At 37.6% G+C, this 17,415-nt stretch overlaps 1 protein-coding gene across 31 annotated transcripts in view; it reads left to right on the plus strand.

The window, feature by feature from the left end:
• MAP2 (microtubule associated protein 2) overlaps positions 1-17,415 on the plus strand; it is a 284,984-nt gene that overhangs the window by 186,719 nt on the left and 80,850 nt on the right. For all 31 annotated transcript variants that reach the window (XM_058532876.1, XM_058532885.1, XM_058532884.1 and 28 more), the window contains one exon: positions 15,350-15,634. In XM_058532876.1, the coding sequence (XP_058388859.1) occupies positions 15,373-15,634 (262 nt within the window). In that variant the 5' untranslated portion in view covers positions 15,350-15,372. The remainder of the gene's footprint in view (positions 1-15,349; positions 15,635-17,415) is intronic.

Genomic DNA, 17,415 nt, shown 5'->3' on the forward strand with positions numbered 1-17,415 from the left:
CTCTTTGCCCCGCTGTGCCCTGTTTTCCACACAGCAGCCATATGGTTTTAAACAGCTATAACCACCCTGCTCATAATACTGCAAGGATTTCTTTTCATACTTTTTTTTTCCCAGCTTTATTGAGACATAACTGACATACAGCATTGTGTAAGTTTAAGGTGTACGACGTGTTGATTTGATACTCTTATATATTGGAAAATGATTACCACTGTAGCATGAGGTAACACTTCCATCATGCTATATGATTACCATTTCTTTTTTGTGGTGAAAACATTTAAGATCTACTCTGTTAGCAATTTTCGAGTATATAATACATTTTTACTAACTGTAATCACCCTGCTGTAGATTGGATCCCCAGAACTTATTGGTCTTATAACTGGAAATGTCTGCCCTTTGACCAGTATCTCCCCTTCCCGCCCTTCCCATCATACTTAGAAATAAATGCAAACTCTTCACCAAGTTCTATAGGATCCCACATGACCTGGCTCTGCTTAGCTCTCATAGCACTGTTCTTGTATCTTACTCCAAGTCAGTCTCAAACTCATTCCCACCTCAGCGCCTCTATACTGACAGCACTGCCCCTTCCTGGAGCATCCTTACCCCGGTTCTTTGCACAGCTTGCGTCCTCCACATCATTTGAGTCTCTCCTCCACACTCCCCTCCTTGGAGATGCTTCCCTGACCACCCTATCAAAAACAGTGCCTTCCTCTTACCTTGCTATCTTTTTCTCATTTTTTATTTTATATTAACAATATTAAAAATGAGATATTTAATATAAAATTAATATTCTCATATTAAATATTAAATTTTGTGTTTTAATTAGTTGTTTGGTTACTGTGTGATTACCTCATTAAAATGTAACTGTCCTGAGAATAGGAATTTTGTGTGACCTGTGGCACACTGAGAGACCTCCCTGTGTCTCAAAATAAATATCTTTTATCTTCCCCCCATCTCCAATCCCACTACTACTACCTTAATTCAAACTCTTATATGATCTCTCATTGATTCTTGCATTATTGACCACCTATCTACTTTTCCTGTTTCTGGTCATAACCTTCTATACCCCTTTCTCTGGCTCATCTTATCCTTCATCTGCTTAAACTTTCTCAGTGGTCTGCCATTAGCAGTGATAAAATTTATACTACCCCACCTGACAGACAAGATACTTCATTATCTGGACACCTGCCTCTGTGCGGCGTTTTTCCACTACTCTTGTTTCTGGCATTTGGAAACATCCTAGATGTTTTCTAGTTGTTTCCACTTCTCTCATGCCCCCATATCTTTGTGTTGCTGTTGTGTGTGTGTAGAATTATGCCCTTGTCCATCATGAATGCCCTTCAAGATTGAAAGCAAGTTTTGCTATTCTCATCTCCCATGGCTTTTCTGATTTCTTAGGAATTTCCATAGAATCCCTTTTTACGTCTATTAAAGCATTTATCACATTGTCCTCTAACTGTATGTTGACGTGTTGGTATCTCTCAATACCTCCTTCAGACCAAGACTTGAGTCTTGCTAGTATTTGCATATCCTCAGCGTCTAGAACCATGCCTGTGACATCATAGGTGTTCAATATCTTGTTAAATGTCACCATCAGAAAAGAGAATTTTCTAATCTCATATTTCTTTCTTCTACTGTTCATGCGTAAGGCTCTTGCCTCACTTTTTAAAAATTTTAGTTAAGGATAAGGAAGTAGTCTCTGTCGTATTTATAACTTATTCCTGAAGAGACTTTTATTCTTTCCTAAGAAATTTTGGTTTCCTTTACATTTAAGGTCTATGGTGCATCAGAGGAGATACAACTATGCATTATAATTTGCATATCCTGAGTTTACCGAGAAAATATTTATGTTTAACTGAAATGTCTGTTTCCCTTTGCCTCTATGATTAAAATGCCAGACGTGGAATATAGTTTTGGTTTTGATATTTTATTCTAATTTGTTTTTTAAATAAAACAGAGAGAAAAAGGTAAGAAAGATGAAAGTAAATCTTGCTGCTTGGAAGTTCTCAACCAAAATACCCACTGAAAATACGGATCTCACGTGAAGTTACATGACAGTTGTTTTGGCCATTTTCTTGGAGAGAAGCAGTTTTCTAGAGCATTCTTAGATCACTGAGTTTCCTGATCCCATCTGGAGTTCACATGTTTTACATAGCTTAACTCTGAACTTTCTAACCTAAATTTGGAGAATTTTTTCCCCTTGGTTGACCTCCTAGTTGAGCTAAAATAAAAGATTTTGAAAAAAATTAAATAAGCAAATTCTTTTGGTTCCATACTTCATTGGGTGAAGATATTGCTTTTTCCACCTACTTCAGTAGTCGCGTCTGGTATCAAGAGGACTGGCCCTATTGGAGATGAGTAAGCTACTGGTACTTGGTTTGGCCAAGTGGAGACCTATGAGCCGTGCTCTGAAAGTCCCATCACCCATGTCCTCTAATCTGATGTCATATCTCCATCACTTTCTTTATAGGCTTTTAGAGAGAATAAGAAAAACATTTCTCATTGTAATTATCAAAGTCTGAGGGTTTTGAGAAACCTTATTAAGTAGATTTGTAATCTTTTCTTTGTTTTAAAGAGAAGACCACGTAGAAATAGTCCGTGTGCTTGTCTGTTGTTGAGAAGCCATTTCTTTGTCTATAGATTGACTTTGCTACTCAAGTTCTTCAGCGTGGAATTGGAAAGAATCTCAAAAAATGTTTTAGAGATTAACAGTGGCGGAGATAGGAAGATTCTCTATATTTTCCTACTTCTATAAGAACTTTAAGGTGAATTCTTGGATTTATAGTTTAAAAACCTGAAAACCACAGAGTGCCAAACAAAAGCACAGACAGAACCTACCTGAAAGAAGCAGGTAAGCTGCCGCGTTCCTCTTGCCGGCCCGTCTGGAATCCCAGGAAGGCGAGGAGCGGCCCTTTCTCTCTGCTTTTCAGGGCTGTTATCACCTGTAACACCTCTAACCTGCCCAGAGATTTCTCATCAGCCTCTTCTGTCACCTTCTCTCCCCTTCTCCTACTGCCATTAAAGAAGCATCAAGTTCCTATCCTTTATCAACACAATGGTTATGATAAAGTGTTAAAGTGTATTGGGTTTAATAAAAAGTAAGCATTACAAAATGAATATATTTAAAAAATTAATATGCCTCCTCAAAATTTTTTTGACTTTCCTAGAAATGTGTTTTATTTTAAAATTGATTTAACATTTTTTACGTTTCAAATCATGTTCTTACTTGCTTTTGGCCAGGTCCCGTTTGCCTGACTTGCCTACGATGGGTCTATTTTTATATCAAAATGTTTTACCTTAGGGCCCACCATAGAATATTGCCACCTCCAAGCCTATGCTTACAGTAAGACTTCCACATATAAGACTGGAAGATTTGTCTTTGTAGAAAAATCAATCATGATACATATTTGTTTGCTTGTATATTTTTTCTAGCTCAATTTTTTACCATCTCATAAACATAGACTAATTACATATATTTTAGGCCTGGAGGACTTAAGAAATTTATGTCACATCATATCACCCCAGAACTTTAGCAGAATACAAGTAGCAAGCCGTAAAAATTGACCTGATTTCTAGAGTGCACTCCAGGGCACACAAAGATATGTCTGCTCAAAGAGATGAGTCAAACAGTGTATGAAGACTGACCGAATTGGATCAGACCACAGTTCTGAGAGAATTCCAAATGGTAAGGATTCTGTGTGCTTCTTTTTTGGCCCAACTCAACTGATAGAGTGAACAAGGCTACTTTCAACTTAACTCAGAATTCCCCTGAGTCACAATTACAGCCAGCAGTGGCACAGCACAACATAGAACACAGCCTGCCCTAAATTCAAAAACAGAAAAAAGAGTGAAAAAAGAAAGTGATCCCCTGTATATGACTCATACTTTACTTTTATATGACTCATATTTCACCTTTCTCTAGAAGAAAATTAGCATTTCATATAATTAACTAGATTTTGGACTCTCTGTTGTAGTTTGGCATATTTAAAAATGCATGTAATACAAATATTTTGCATCCATCCATTTTTTTAAAATCTGTGACTCAGAAGATTTATGTTCATGTAGCACCTGTGGTGTCCTTTATTTTGCTTTTACTGTGTTATCTTGCAACATATATTTTTCAAACACATCTGCCCTACTCAGTATAGTGTGAGCTGTGGGCAGAATCCATGTCTTAGTCATCATGTATTCCTAGTGCCTAACAGAATCCTTCGTATAAAGCTGGTATTTAATAAATGTTTATTGAATAAGGTTCTAGAAAGCATAATAAATAAATTGCTGATTGATAACCATCTGAAAATTAAGCAAAGGCTCAGTGCATGCTTGTTAAGTCCAGTTCTCCAGCCATTTAGGCTTTCTCTCTTTTTCTCAACGTTCTCCACTTCCTTCAACGTCTCATCAGATGAGTGCAGATCTGACTAGGCTCATGTGTCTCTGTAAACTGCTGTCACGTCTCAAAAAAAGAAAAGGTGGCATCTAAAAGAACCTCATGGGGCTGGTGCTGGACAAAACCAAACAAAAGAATTCCATCTTACATTGTTCATCAGAAATTAATCAGTATTCTCTAACACTGTGTAGTTTAATGAAAAGGAACTCTTCAGAACATGGGATGTGACTGGACCACACGCTGAACTCAGGAAAATAATAAAGTAAATACCTGTCAGAATAGTACAAAACGTGATACTTTATCGTCCTCTTTCTCACAGCAAACAGATGGATAGTAAAGTCTGTAAGTAGGTAGATGATAGAAATATAGATAAAATAGAGAAATTTTAACTTATTAGGCAATCTGTTAAAAGAAGAAGGTTAGATTTTGTTTTTTTTAATTAAGTTTTTGGACATAGAACATAGCCTCTCATTTCAATCACAATCACACTACCATAGTCCAGGTCTACGTGCTCCCTTCCTAGAGAGAGTCTCTCTAAGAGATGCTTCTATATTTAGTCATGCCTCCTTCCAGTTTACTTTTAATACTATTTCTGGATCAATCATCCTCAAAAATACACTTGGTTATGCCATTCCCTTCTCTCACATCTGTCATGGGTGCCCCATGGCCCTCAGGACAGTCTAGGCATGGCTTCCTGCCCCCCTGGACGATTCCACCATTGCCTGCCTGTCAGCCTCCTTTCCCCGTCTCACCCTTCACTTCTGGACCATAGTGAACAATCCTGTGCTTTACACGTTCCTCACTCATTCACTCAGGAGACATTTGTTGTTGAGCCTACTCTGTGCCAGGTGCTGGAGGTGCAGAGGTGCACACAGCTCTCCCTCCAAGAGCTCACAGCCTCCTGAGGAAGATAGACCAAACTGGGAGGAACGTCTAACACAGAATGAAAACTGGAGTTTTGGGATGCCAGAAGAATACTCATTATGGTATCTTCCTGGAAGGTATTGACCGCTCCAAGTCAAATATAACATAGGATGTGGTCATCCAGGCTCTTTCTTCCTACAAAATTTCCCCTCCTTTCTTTGGCTCACTCCTACTTGTCCTTTAAACTCAGCTCAGGTGTTACCTCCTCCAGCAAGTACTCAGTGACTTCCCAGTGTGGTAGGAGCTGTCCACCTGCCTCTGCAGCATCCTGTCCTCATCTGCATCACAGCAGGCACCACGCTACGTTTTTGTTGTTGGTTTGTGAACTCCTTCAGCGTCAGGGCTGTATATTTTTTCTTGTATCTCCAGTGCATTCTCTGTGATACTTAGAGCCTTCCCATTAATATTTTGGGGACATTTTTCAAACAATTAATTGTTTAATGAATGAAGATATGTAATCTTAGAGTTGGAAGGCATTTTAGCAGTCATATTGGCCAGCGGCACACCAGTCAAAACCAAAATTGGTTCTACAATGTTCATGACAAGATGGAGATTCAGCTTTTGCTTGAACACGTCCACTGACGAGGAGTGCATTAAGTTCAAAGAAATGCAGAAAACAACTGCTATGACGGATTGTGCTCTAAATCCGTATACACTTACTATACTTGGAATTTCAGATTAATAGATTAAGATTTTAATCTAAACATGTTAAGAGGCAGCACTTCAGCCACAGACTTGCGTTTGTGGAGGGAGAATTGTTGGTCAAAAGATGAAGTGGTAGGAAAGAGAACTAACAATTCCCCAGGACTTCATCCTTCCTTCTGTCTTAAATGGCTAAAGCAGATCCCGTTCATGGAAAGCCATAAAGTATTTAGGTTTTGAATTTATGCTCTTATACATCCTTGAATTCTAATTCTCCATCCCTTTTTTTTTTCTTTTCACAACTACCATTTTCTTTTCCAACTTTTTGGGTTTTGTTTGTTTTTTGTTTTTAATTCTAGCATCTTATTCTGTGATATGGAGCACAACTTCCAAGTTCACCTGGGTCATGGGCCTGTTCCCACCTTGTATAAGGAAATTTCTGAAGCGTCTTGTCCTCAAGGACTGAATATTGTTTTTAGATTGTAGCCACTTTAATGCCCAGCCAGCCTTCCCCATAATGTGGATCTGAGGGGTCTGGAACTAAAGGACCTTCATTTGGTGGTGGTATTCATTTGGAATATCTGTAATTCTATAGAATATTCCTCAGATTTGTACCCAAAGAAGATTTACTTTTACGGCATTTTGTTATGTGACGCTGGATCAAGTCTGGCAGGTCTGGAATCAGATTTCAAACTGGAAAAAGTTTTTAAAAAAATCACTAACTGTCAAAATCCAAATTATAATGTTCCTCTTTTTTGATCTTGATGCTTAAATTTATGCTTGTTATGGAAAATTGTATTGAAATTATTATGATTGAACTTCTCCTTATATAGTGAAACTATGATGTAGGGGTCAAAATTTATCTGTTCAGTGGTTCAATAGTTAGTTACGTGCTCATGAAACTGGCACTCAGGTCTAGTGTCCTGTCTGAGTTTACTCATCTAGTCAATGGAATAGCCAGGATTGGACCCTAATTTTCTGGTTGGAAATCACTACTTCTTTCACTCTATCTCCAGTACCTCAGTGTAGGGTCCTTCCTTAAATATTAGCAGTGAAGGCTAAAGCTTTAGAGCATTTTAAATATTATTTATTTCTGATACGTATATGCAGTATTTATCAGTCTTCTTATGTCATGTGAAAAAGGGCTCAAAGATAGTACACAGCTGTGAAATATAAGTTGTGTACCGTAGTCACCTAAAACACCTTACCCAGTTCACTAGGGTAGATTGTTATCCATGGAACAAGTTTATAAAGTTAGTGTTGTCATCTGGATTGGATTCTCTTTCTGGTTCCAACCTCCTTCCACCTGCCTTCCTGCTTGGCAAAGGAGCAGGCAATGGAACGGTTGTTCGTGGCTTTGGCTTCTCAGACCAAATCTCCCTGGAAATGTCTAACTTGGTCAAATAAGTTACTCTCTCTGGCCTGTTTTTCAATATGGAGCAAACCATGCACTGAATCCTATTGCTAAAAATGTTCACATAAAAGCCATAAGATAATAACAAATAATAGGTAGCATTTACTGGGCACTTCCGACTTGCCTGGAATTATGCTTTATTTGTATTATCTCTTAGAATTCTACCAACAACCTAACACTGGCTTGTGTGTACTCTGTGTCCATCATCATCAGAAATAATTATGCACCCACCAACTCTCTTCACGTGAGTTGTTTCTTAGTCATGGTGTGTGAGGAAAATGAGTCATCCTTATGGGTATTTGACAACCAGCCTGAAAAGAGCAGAGAAGTAATGACACAAATATCTGGATTTTCAACTTAACTTTTTCATGTCATCAAGAACTTTTTCCTCAGTTTTGCATAAAAGACAGAGAGAAGGAATGCGGGGTGATAGTAAGTTAGTCAACAACTATTGAAGCTTAGAATTCCTCAGCATTTATAAGTAAAGATATGGATTCTATGTAAACTCCTAATATTGTCAGGGAGCAAAACAATGTTTCTGTTTTGTAGTACTCGTCTGCATAGTAATAGTGTAAGGCATAATTGAGCCTACATGGAAAAGGGAAACGATATTCATGTGCTTAATTGTATTATATAACTGATTGTTTTAGTCTCTTGTTCGTCCTTGGATATGTAGCAGTACAAAATTATAATCCAAGTGTTTTTGTTGAACTGGCACATTACATGATGACAGGGCAGAACATATCATAGAAAACATTCTAGAACTGTCTGTGCCAAGAGCATTATAAAAATGGTGCATTATAAAAATGGTGGCATGCCTATCTGGCACAGTGTATTTTTCCTTTAGATTTTCTAAGCTTTCATTGTTTCTCCTTTTGCCAACTTTTGAGGGTATTTAATGCTGACTAGTAATAACTGTAATCGGGGACTATTTCTGTGCTTCGTGATCTTTCTAATATTGCAATTCAAAGAAAAAAAGTGCGGTTTGTGGTTATATGGGAATCCCAAGGGAAAAAGTTCTGCTCTACTAAAGGACATCTTCAGCACACGTCTCAATTATCTAGATAGTAAATCACTGAATTACTTCTTTGAGAGCTTTTGAGAGCTTTGAGAACTAGTTCAGAATTATCTACCACACGTTCACACCCTGCCTAATACGTGACGTCCATCTCTAAAATGATCTAACAGGTAAAGAAAATTATAACTCGATTGGAGATATTTTAAGCAGTCGTGCTTTTGTCATAAACCACTAATGAATGCCAACAAGTGTCTAAAATAAATACTCTAAAGACGACTTGAAGGTGGTGTAGACTGACCAGGGACTAGTCATTGTTGTCACAATATGAAGTAGGTTTTTACCGTAGACAATGGGTAATTTAAACATTCTTCTGGGGTATTTCTGCCTCCCTCACGTACAATGGAGAACTGATGTGTTCCCAGGAAGCTGACTAAAGCAGTCAGGCCGTGATTGGACTCCATCTCCTCATCATAAACGTCCTGGAAGGGGAAGTGAAAGGTTCGCCTTCCATTTGTGAGAGTGAGCATGCGGCCTATCCAGATCATTGCCTTAACCTTTTATTCCAGTTATTCTACACGGGTGTCTCACGTGTGTGTTTCTGTCACTCCCTGTTCTTTTCTGAAACGCTGTGCAGCGGGCTTCCCGGAAATCACGTCTTCAAACTCGAGTGTCTCAGAATCACCTGTTGGACTTGTTAAAATACCAGTTTCCAAGCCGCATGCCCAGAAATTCTAATTTCATAGGTTGACGTTGGAGGTAATTGGCTGAAAACACTGTAAGATGCACTGGAAATGGATGATCACCAAAGAGTGTTTCAGTTTCATGATTTTTAAAACCTTTTGTGAGATGGAATGAAATAGTTTATCTTAAAGGGATTTCTAAAACTGTCTATCACGTGGTCTCTATTATGTATTCCAAGTCTTATTCAGGACTAGTGGTTTGTTTCCCTTGGGGCTGCTTTTCGTGGGCTCTCAGTGGAGTTAGAACTTGAGTCCCAGTCCTTCTACCATGACTGAAGATTCAGGTTTCAAAACCATTCTCCTCTCACCAGTTGAGCTGGTGCTGGCCAAACATCCATAGCTAACAGAACCTTTTCCCCTGTGTTTATCTGTTGACAATTGTGTGGACAATTAATTTATCCAGTAGAAAACAAATATTTAAACCCAACTTATCATTAAATGGCGCTTTGGTCAGTTTGTACATTGCTGTCATGTTTTGGTTGTGTGCATCTTACTTTTGCACAACCCTTTCCATGCTTTGAAGGAAAACTATGAAAACCTCCAAGTAGGTAGAAAATTAGAAAATGGTTTCTTTTTAGTAAAATGTATCTCCAATTTACATCCTTAGCCCTGCATTTGCCCTGAGAAAAGAAATTCATCGGTAGCTCAGAAAGACAGCAGAACTGTCAGGGACATTTTCTTCTAAGTGTTTCTGCTTACTTCTTATTTCTTCCCTTTAAATAGTGGAGGAAATGTGACAGCTGTACCTTCTTTTCTTGTATCTGCAAGCCCTCAGGGGGTATGTGCTCAGGGACTACCGTTTGGTCACTTAAATAAATACATTTGGTCGCTACTTGCTTTAAAGAACAGAAAATACAGGAACTATTTTTTTTCATGTACAGTATGCAAGCAGTCCAATGACAGAAGGAGGTCCAGATCAAAGGCTTCTCTTTTTAAACTTTAAACACATTAAGTTTTAATGTGCATGTATGTTTTCTAATCCTTAGGAAGAAACAACAAAAGTGCGTTATTTGGCCACCTCCAAAATAATGTCATTTGTCCTTTTAAAGTTATCCTTTGCTTATTAGCAACATTTGCTTAGATGGTAATTAAAAGACTATTCTAGAGATGATGGATAAAGGAAAATTACTTTTTTAAAAAACTAAATAATGTAATTTTTTTCCAAGGAATCATATTTTAATTAGAGTTTGTTAACTATAACCTATCTAAAATATCTAGACTATTAAGTAAGGTTTTATAAAATATTTTGTATGGAAAAGATTGATGTCTATTTTGTATTTTATTCACTTTATATACATGAAGGATAACATGAGAGCTATTGTGTGCTAAATAATACTATATAATTTTCTCAAAAGAATGATACCCTAAAGTAAAATGTTGGAAAGCAATAGGTACCGTTATTATTCATTTATAATATATATTCTGCTTGATTTGAGAAAAGATTTGATGATGTTTTACAACTAAATTATATATAAAATAAGACATAACACAGTACCAAAGACTTAGAATGAAGTAAATACTGCAGCTAAGCATTAAAGTTCCTGGTAATTAAGGGAAAATGTGGGGACAGATACATTAACTGATTGTCTAATAAATATCAGAAATCAGCAAAATACATCTTATTTCTAAATTCCAATATAAATTAATTTGTTGTATGTATCCTTATGCAAGGCACAATCATATCATAAGAGACAATGTTTTCAAGAGTGGTTTTACAGATTTGGAGGTAGGCTTTTGGGTTGCCTATGGCCAAGTCCAGATTTTTTTTCACACACAGAAAAATATGATTTTATGTAAGTATCTGGACACATACTCAAGTAAAATTCCAGAGTTTTGAAACATAGAGCATTATAGTCTTAGGCCTGGAAATTTTTTAAAGCAGATGCATTTAAATACCAGAGAATCTCAATATAGTAGAAATCTAATTATTGATGTTGTAGTCAGTATTCTAGAAATCTGATAAGTAAGAGCAGTACTGACTGACAGACCTACCCATAAGCTTCAAAATGAGTATCTAAGAGCCTACTTTAATTACCATATTAGAAAAAACTTTTCTAAGTAATTGAACATTGGAATATATTTGTCCCAAATAATGAACTGAGTTTTGCCATGATAGGCATGTTTTACATTGAGTTGGATATTTCCTTTTTTCTGTTCTTTTTCATTATTATTGTTCCTTCCATTCTTGTACTTGCTTTCTCTCTTGACTTCTCTTTTTTGGTATTTCTTAAATAGAATTTTGTAAGACATTTGACTACTTGTAATGCTCCTGATTCATGGTCCTAAAACCTTCTAATCAATATGGGGAAAAGTACTTATTTTACTCTGCAACATTAGACATGTTGCATTAAATGTACCTAAATACAAGACTGAAGAATTTTACATATGTTAAGTAGACAAGAAATTAATCCACATACCATTTCAACCTGGAATTTAATCTGTGGAAAGACTGTTTTGATTCTGGTTGTAGTGGTTTTATGATGATGATATAAGATGATACAGGTTGAATCTTCAGTAGGTTCGAAATCTGATCAATGCCCAGTAGTAGTTTGGCGCATGTCATTGGAATCAAAGGTTAATGACAGATTGTCAAACACTGAAGAATCTCACTTTTTCGTAATTGCCCATCAGGGAAAGGAAGCAGAGTGCAGCAGTGTTCAGTGGCTCAACAGCTGAGATGAAAGTACGTGTGCTCTTACCAAGGAGCGTTAGATTGAGAGAACCAGATCTAAGGCATCTTGAGGGAAAAAGCTGAAATTTTAAGAACTGGAATTTTAAGAACTGGAATTGTAAAAGCTGAAATTTTGATGAAATAGGAAATTAGAGAAGTTTCTGATATCAAGAGGAAATTGTTTAACAACAAAAGGTAGCAAAGATTGAAGGTCACTACTCAAGTCCATAAGCAACATTTCTGATGGCACAAGATCTTCTCTTAACTCCCCCCCCAATTGTCTATCTTAATTGGGAAGAATACTGGGGCCCTGATATCATTCTGATAAAAATAGAAATTTGAACCTCTTGGATTTCTTTTCAAAAAATCCATATTCAGGTAACTGTATCTTCATTGGCTTTTGTGTTTAGCCTGAGCTTCTAAGATTCCATTGCAATTTATTATAAATTGTAAATCAATGTCTTGGTTCGTACATTTTTTTAAACTTAGGAATTACCTTGCTCACATTATCAAGCTTGGCTTTTGCGAAAGGGTGAGGGAGGAGGGTTCAGGTAGCTTCTCAGCTTGCTTTTTCAAACCAGAAGATTGTGTGGCAGATCCCCGGCCGTTCAGCAGGTAGGAGTGGTTAGGACGTGTGCTCTTATGCAATATGGAGAGAGGAGAGTCTTTTCCATTACACAGCAGGAAAGGAATGTTACGCTTCCCGGTGCCTCACAAGTTTCCTTCTATAGATTTGGAGGTGATTTGCCTTTATCCTAGCTTTCTTATCTTCTTCAATCCACATTCACACTTTTCAGAGAGATTCGGGTAACAATAATATAATACACCAGGAAGAAGAAATTAAAGGAATCTGTGATCACTTTTGACTATGTTGTAATATCATCTTGAAGAATGGAGATAATCTGTGACCCCAGAACATTGATTAGAAACTTAAGTGAAATTCACCATCCTGTGGGTGGTATTTTAATGATATCCTGTTGTGATTATAAGTGAATGTGCCCAAATAGTGTCTCCTTTGATTCTACCAGCTTTTCCCTGGAGCAGAAGAAAATCTTCCCAAATCATATTTTCTGTCAAAGTAGTTTTGTCAGAGCAATGCCAATTCTAGCTTGAAATCTCCTAAAATGATTGTCACTTAATATATGGTTAGACTATGTACATTTCAAAAGCCTAACAAATTAAAAAGTGGTATCTGATTAATCTGCATACATTCTAAAGCGTAATATCTGAATAGTATTATCAAGAAGCCAGATGATGCATTTTAGGTAATAAATTCACTTTATTTGTGCCTCCAATATTAATTGAAATCATTGTGGCGAGCCAGCCCTTTCTTTTTCCAAATTAGTTTTTATTGATTAATTAAAAAGAAAGAATCCAAAACTCTAAAACACTTAACACTAAGGAGTTCACCTTTCGAATGTCTAGTCTCAAGTTAACATGGGCTAACGTGCGAACCTAAGTACTTCCCAGATCTTCTTGGAGATGTTAGTAAACATGGCATCAGAAAGAGGGTTCTGTGGCCAACTGGTTGGGATGGTTTGCACATCACTGCGCCTCCCTGAGATTCCAGCATCCAGTAGTGTATGCAGAGCTCTCTGAAAGCTCGCATTATATGTGCCCATGTAACTCAGCATTTCTCAAGCTTATTTCAGCTCTTTACCTCTGGTGGTCTTCCTCTCAAAAACACATAACCCAAAAGGACCATCCTACAGTTTTCCTGACCAATACTTCTCAAGGTCATCAAAAACAAGGAAACTCTGAGAAACTCTCACAACCAACAGGAACCTTAAAGAGACATGAAAACTAAGTGTAATGTAGTATCCTGGGTGGGACTCTGAAACAAAAAAAAAAGGACATTAGGTAAAAACTAAGGTAATCTAAATAAGCTGTGGACTTTAGTTAATGATAATGTATCAATATTGTTTCATTAATTATAAAAAATGTACCATACTAATGTAAGATGTTAATAGCAGGGGAAATTGTGTGCAGGGGTACATGGGAACTCTCTGTACTATCTGCTCAATTTTTTTCTAAAACTAGTCTAAAAATATAAAGCCTATTAATTTTTAAAAAAGCAACATTAACAAGGCATGTACTTCTTTATGTGAAACTTTTTCTGTTTATAAGTGCTCACTCTGCATGCAAAATAGATTGGACCGTACAAGAATATGGAAATTTTAAGTAAGCTGTTCTGATAAAGGAAGAGTAAGATGTGAAAGCATGGAAAGATAAGGATGCTGAGCCAAGAGTCTCACTATCAATAAAATATTGTGATCTAGAAGGTCACAATTTGAATTTAGATAATTTCTCCAGTCCAAGAGACACATGAAGATGACACAGCAACTCAGAAGAAACACAATCCTTAGACTCCTGAATTAGATCCTTTGATATTTGCATGGAAGACAATGGCAGAACGGAGCCTAAAACATTGCAGAATCACCTTTACAAAAGATGGAGCTGAGTTTTCACACGTACACATGGAGTGGTTAATTCTGAGAATGTACCTCTCCATTCAGGCTCTCGTGTCGCAGACATTTGCCGTGTCTGATTTGGACCGTTCGTTCAGTCCTATACAGTATCTAGGAACAGGTTCGCAAGTAATTCTCATCATTGTACTTACCTAGTGTTCAGGCCCTATGCCAACATAGGTGCCAACAATCCAGAAAACAATCCATTGCATGCTAACAATCCCGGAAAAACTACTTAAAATACTTTATATGTAATCACTGGTGATATAATGTCTGGGGCTAGAGTTATAGTAACAATAACAAAGGTGGTGACCACTATTTATTGAACACGCTGACTGTGCTGAGCCCTTCATTTTATTCTGCTTAAACTTTGTAACAAACCAGTAAACTTGGCGTCGCTGTCCTCGTCTTACAGCTGAGGAAACGCCGCTGTGCACACAGTTCCGTGCATGTCGTCAGTGATGTTGGAATGCTCCTTGGTTTATTCACAGGCCCTTCAGTCAATGTCTTAAAAGCTAAACTCCTTTTAATACACAGTGTCTGGAAGAGCATATCCACGTCTGGTTTGAATTGAACGCCCTCGAAACTGAAAGGACTAGTATGTTGGCCGTTGTCTTTTCTAGGTTTCACTGAGAGTTGTGTTTTTAAAAGAGTACTTGGAGTAATTTCCCCTAACTCAATATTTCCCCTCAGCCATTCCTTTTCTCACCTTTTCCGCCCTAATTTCCTCATACTGCAGGTTTTCCCTATGCTGAAGGATTCCTTGACTATACGGTATAGTCAATATCATGTCAATGACAGGTCGTTAAAGTGTGACCTTAGATGCCAACACTAGTTTTTTTTTAAAGAGTTATGTGTAGATTGATGATGGTCTTCTATTAAAAGAATAGATATGCCAGAAAAGACCTACAAAAACCAAGGTGTTAACAATGGCTGCCTCTTGATATTAAAAGTGGGTTTATTGAACATATTTTTTTGACCATAGCTAACCACTGAGTTTACTATAAATTTGCCCTATATTGGTGCTACTAATATCAGATCAGATTTCCCCAAAGTGATGGCTACTGTTTTTCCTTTTCCAATCACAGGATAGGTCACAGGGCATTGAAGAATGGCGGATGATCGGAAAGATGAAGCAAAGGCACCTCACTGGACCTCAGCTCAACTCACAGAGGCATCTGCACACCCACATACACCTGAGATTAAGGATCAAGGCGGGGCAGGGGAAGGGCTTGTCCGAAGCGCCAACGGATTCCCATACAGGGAGGATGAAGAGGGCGCCTTTGGAGAGCATGGGTCACAGGGCGCCTATTCAAATACCAAAGAGAATGGGATCAACGGAGAGCTGACCTCAGCCGACAGAGAAACAGCAGGTAACGAAGGAGTCTTCTGTCCCCAGTGCCTGCTTTGTGCTTTGAAGTCTGTTTAGTCTGAAAGTGAGTTAATTTACAGCGCTGGTACACTTTCCCTGGTGCTGGGACTGAAACTCCAGTCAGTCAGGGAAATAGACACCAAAAGGAGAGAAAAATCACGGGAACTAGGCTGACATTCCCCCAAATTAGTTGTGGGAATTCTCAATCCCATCTCCCTATTTGTTTTTTACCACTTTAATTTTAATAGACAGACAAATGGCTCAGTGTCTGTGTGTTTTGCTAGAAAATGTCATTATCAAAAGAAAACTTCACAAATAGTTTCATATTGATTCTCTGGAATGACATTGGACCTAAATCCAATTGATTGATTAGAAACATATTTACTTTTTAGGGCAGAAAAGAATGTAGAGTCTGTCTCCCAGCCTTCAAAAAGAGAAAGAAAAGAAAGAAAACAAACACACACACATGCACAGGAACCATTTCATACTTCCTCAGATAGCTTATTAAGAACTAATATTGGATGCTTGAAGGAGAACAATATAATTTACTCTTAGGTACTTCCTTTCAAGGTATGATTTCTACCAATAGTCCTCTTTACTCTATCATTGATAATATTGTATTGAGGGCAGAGTCATTATATATATTAATGGCATAGAGAAACACTAGACTGCACTATAATATTCTTCACCATTTTCCTTTTTTCTGTAGTTCAGAATTTAATGCATTTGAACACAATAACTTGCAGACATGCTACTCCAAAAAGCATAAGTAAACTACGAGTGGTAAAAAAGGCTATTGCCCCTTCAAAATCATCCCTTGCTTATTCAAAGATTGGTTTTCTACACTCCACCAATTAGTCAGCAACACTTATTGACTATACTCTCTGTTCAAAAAATGTGTTTGAATTTTAATGGGGAAATATGAAAGACATTTCAAATGACTGAGGAGAAATTACATAAGTACATAGTGTAATTTTTTTAAAAATCCACTCATCCAACAAACTACTATTGGCATTTTCTACATACAGGGTGTCGTGTTAGCTTCTGTGCCAGGGCCAGTGCAAGGAATGGTTTTTGAACGTCATGGAGCAGATGATCTAGTAGCAGATATCAGACCTGTGCGTACAATTAATTCAGATACAAAATACAATGCATTAAGTGCCACATGTATGGTGTAGAAGGGCAGAGTTGAAGAGGGGTTGTTTCTGTCTAGGGCCAAAGTTCCCAAACTGTGCACAGAAGCATCTCAAGGGGGCACAGCAAATTTACAGGAGTGTGGCAGAGTATTTTCAATACTCAAAGGAAACACAGTGATACTCAACATCTGTCAACCATTGCATGAACTGTTAGCTCTAGATAGTTCACAGTTTCAACGTTAGATCACACCACATTCCTTTTCAAGAGGTCGTATCTTGCTGAAGTTGGGTTTTCTGCACTTGCTGTAATAGAAAGCAAGTACCTTGCAGAAATCCATGTGGAACAGGAAAAGAGGGTGGCAGTGTCCAGTCTAATTCAAGGATTTGAGAAATTGTGCAGTGCCCAACGGGTACATACATCCCATTAGTAAGAAATTGTGGTTAAGAATGAAATAAAAGTATTATTTTTACCTTTCGTGGTTACAGTGAGGCTTAAAAGAGTCAAGTGTACAAAGTAAATGGCTCAAGAAATAGTAGCTGTTAATTACCACTATTATTATTATTGGTGGTGGCAGTGGTATCAGTATGGACAAACAGGGCACTCTTGATCTAGGAGTGTTCTTCTACAGCCGAGTATAATACAACT

The sequence above is a fragment of the Diceros bicornis genome, chromosome 37, assembly GCF_020826845.1.
Source record: "Diceros bicornis minor isolate mBicDic1 chromosome 37, mDicBic1.mat.cur, whole genome shotgun sequence".
In the NCBI taxonomy this organism is placed as follows: Eukaryota; Metazoa; Chordata; class Mammalia; order Perissodactyla; family Rhinocerotidae; genus Diceros; species Diceros bicornis.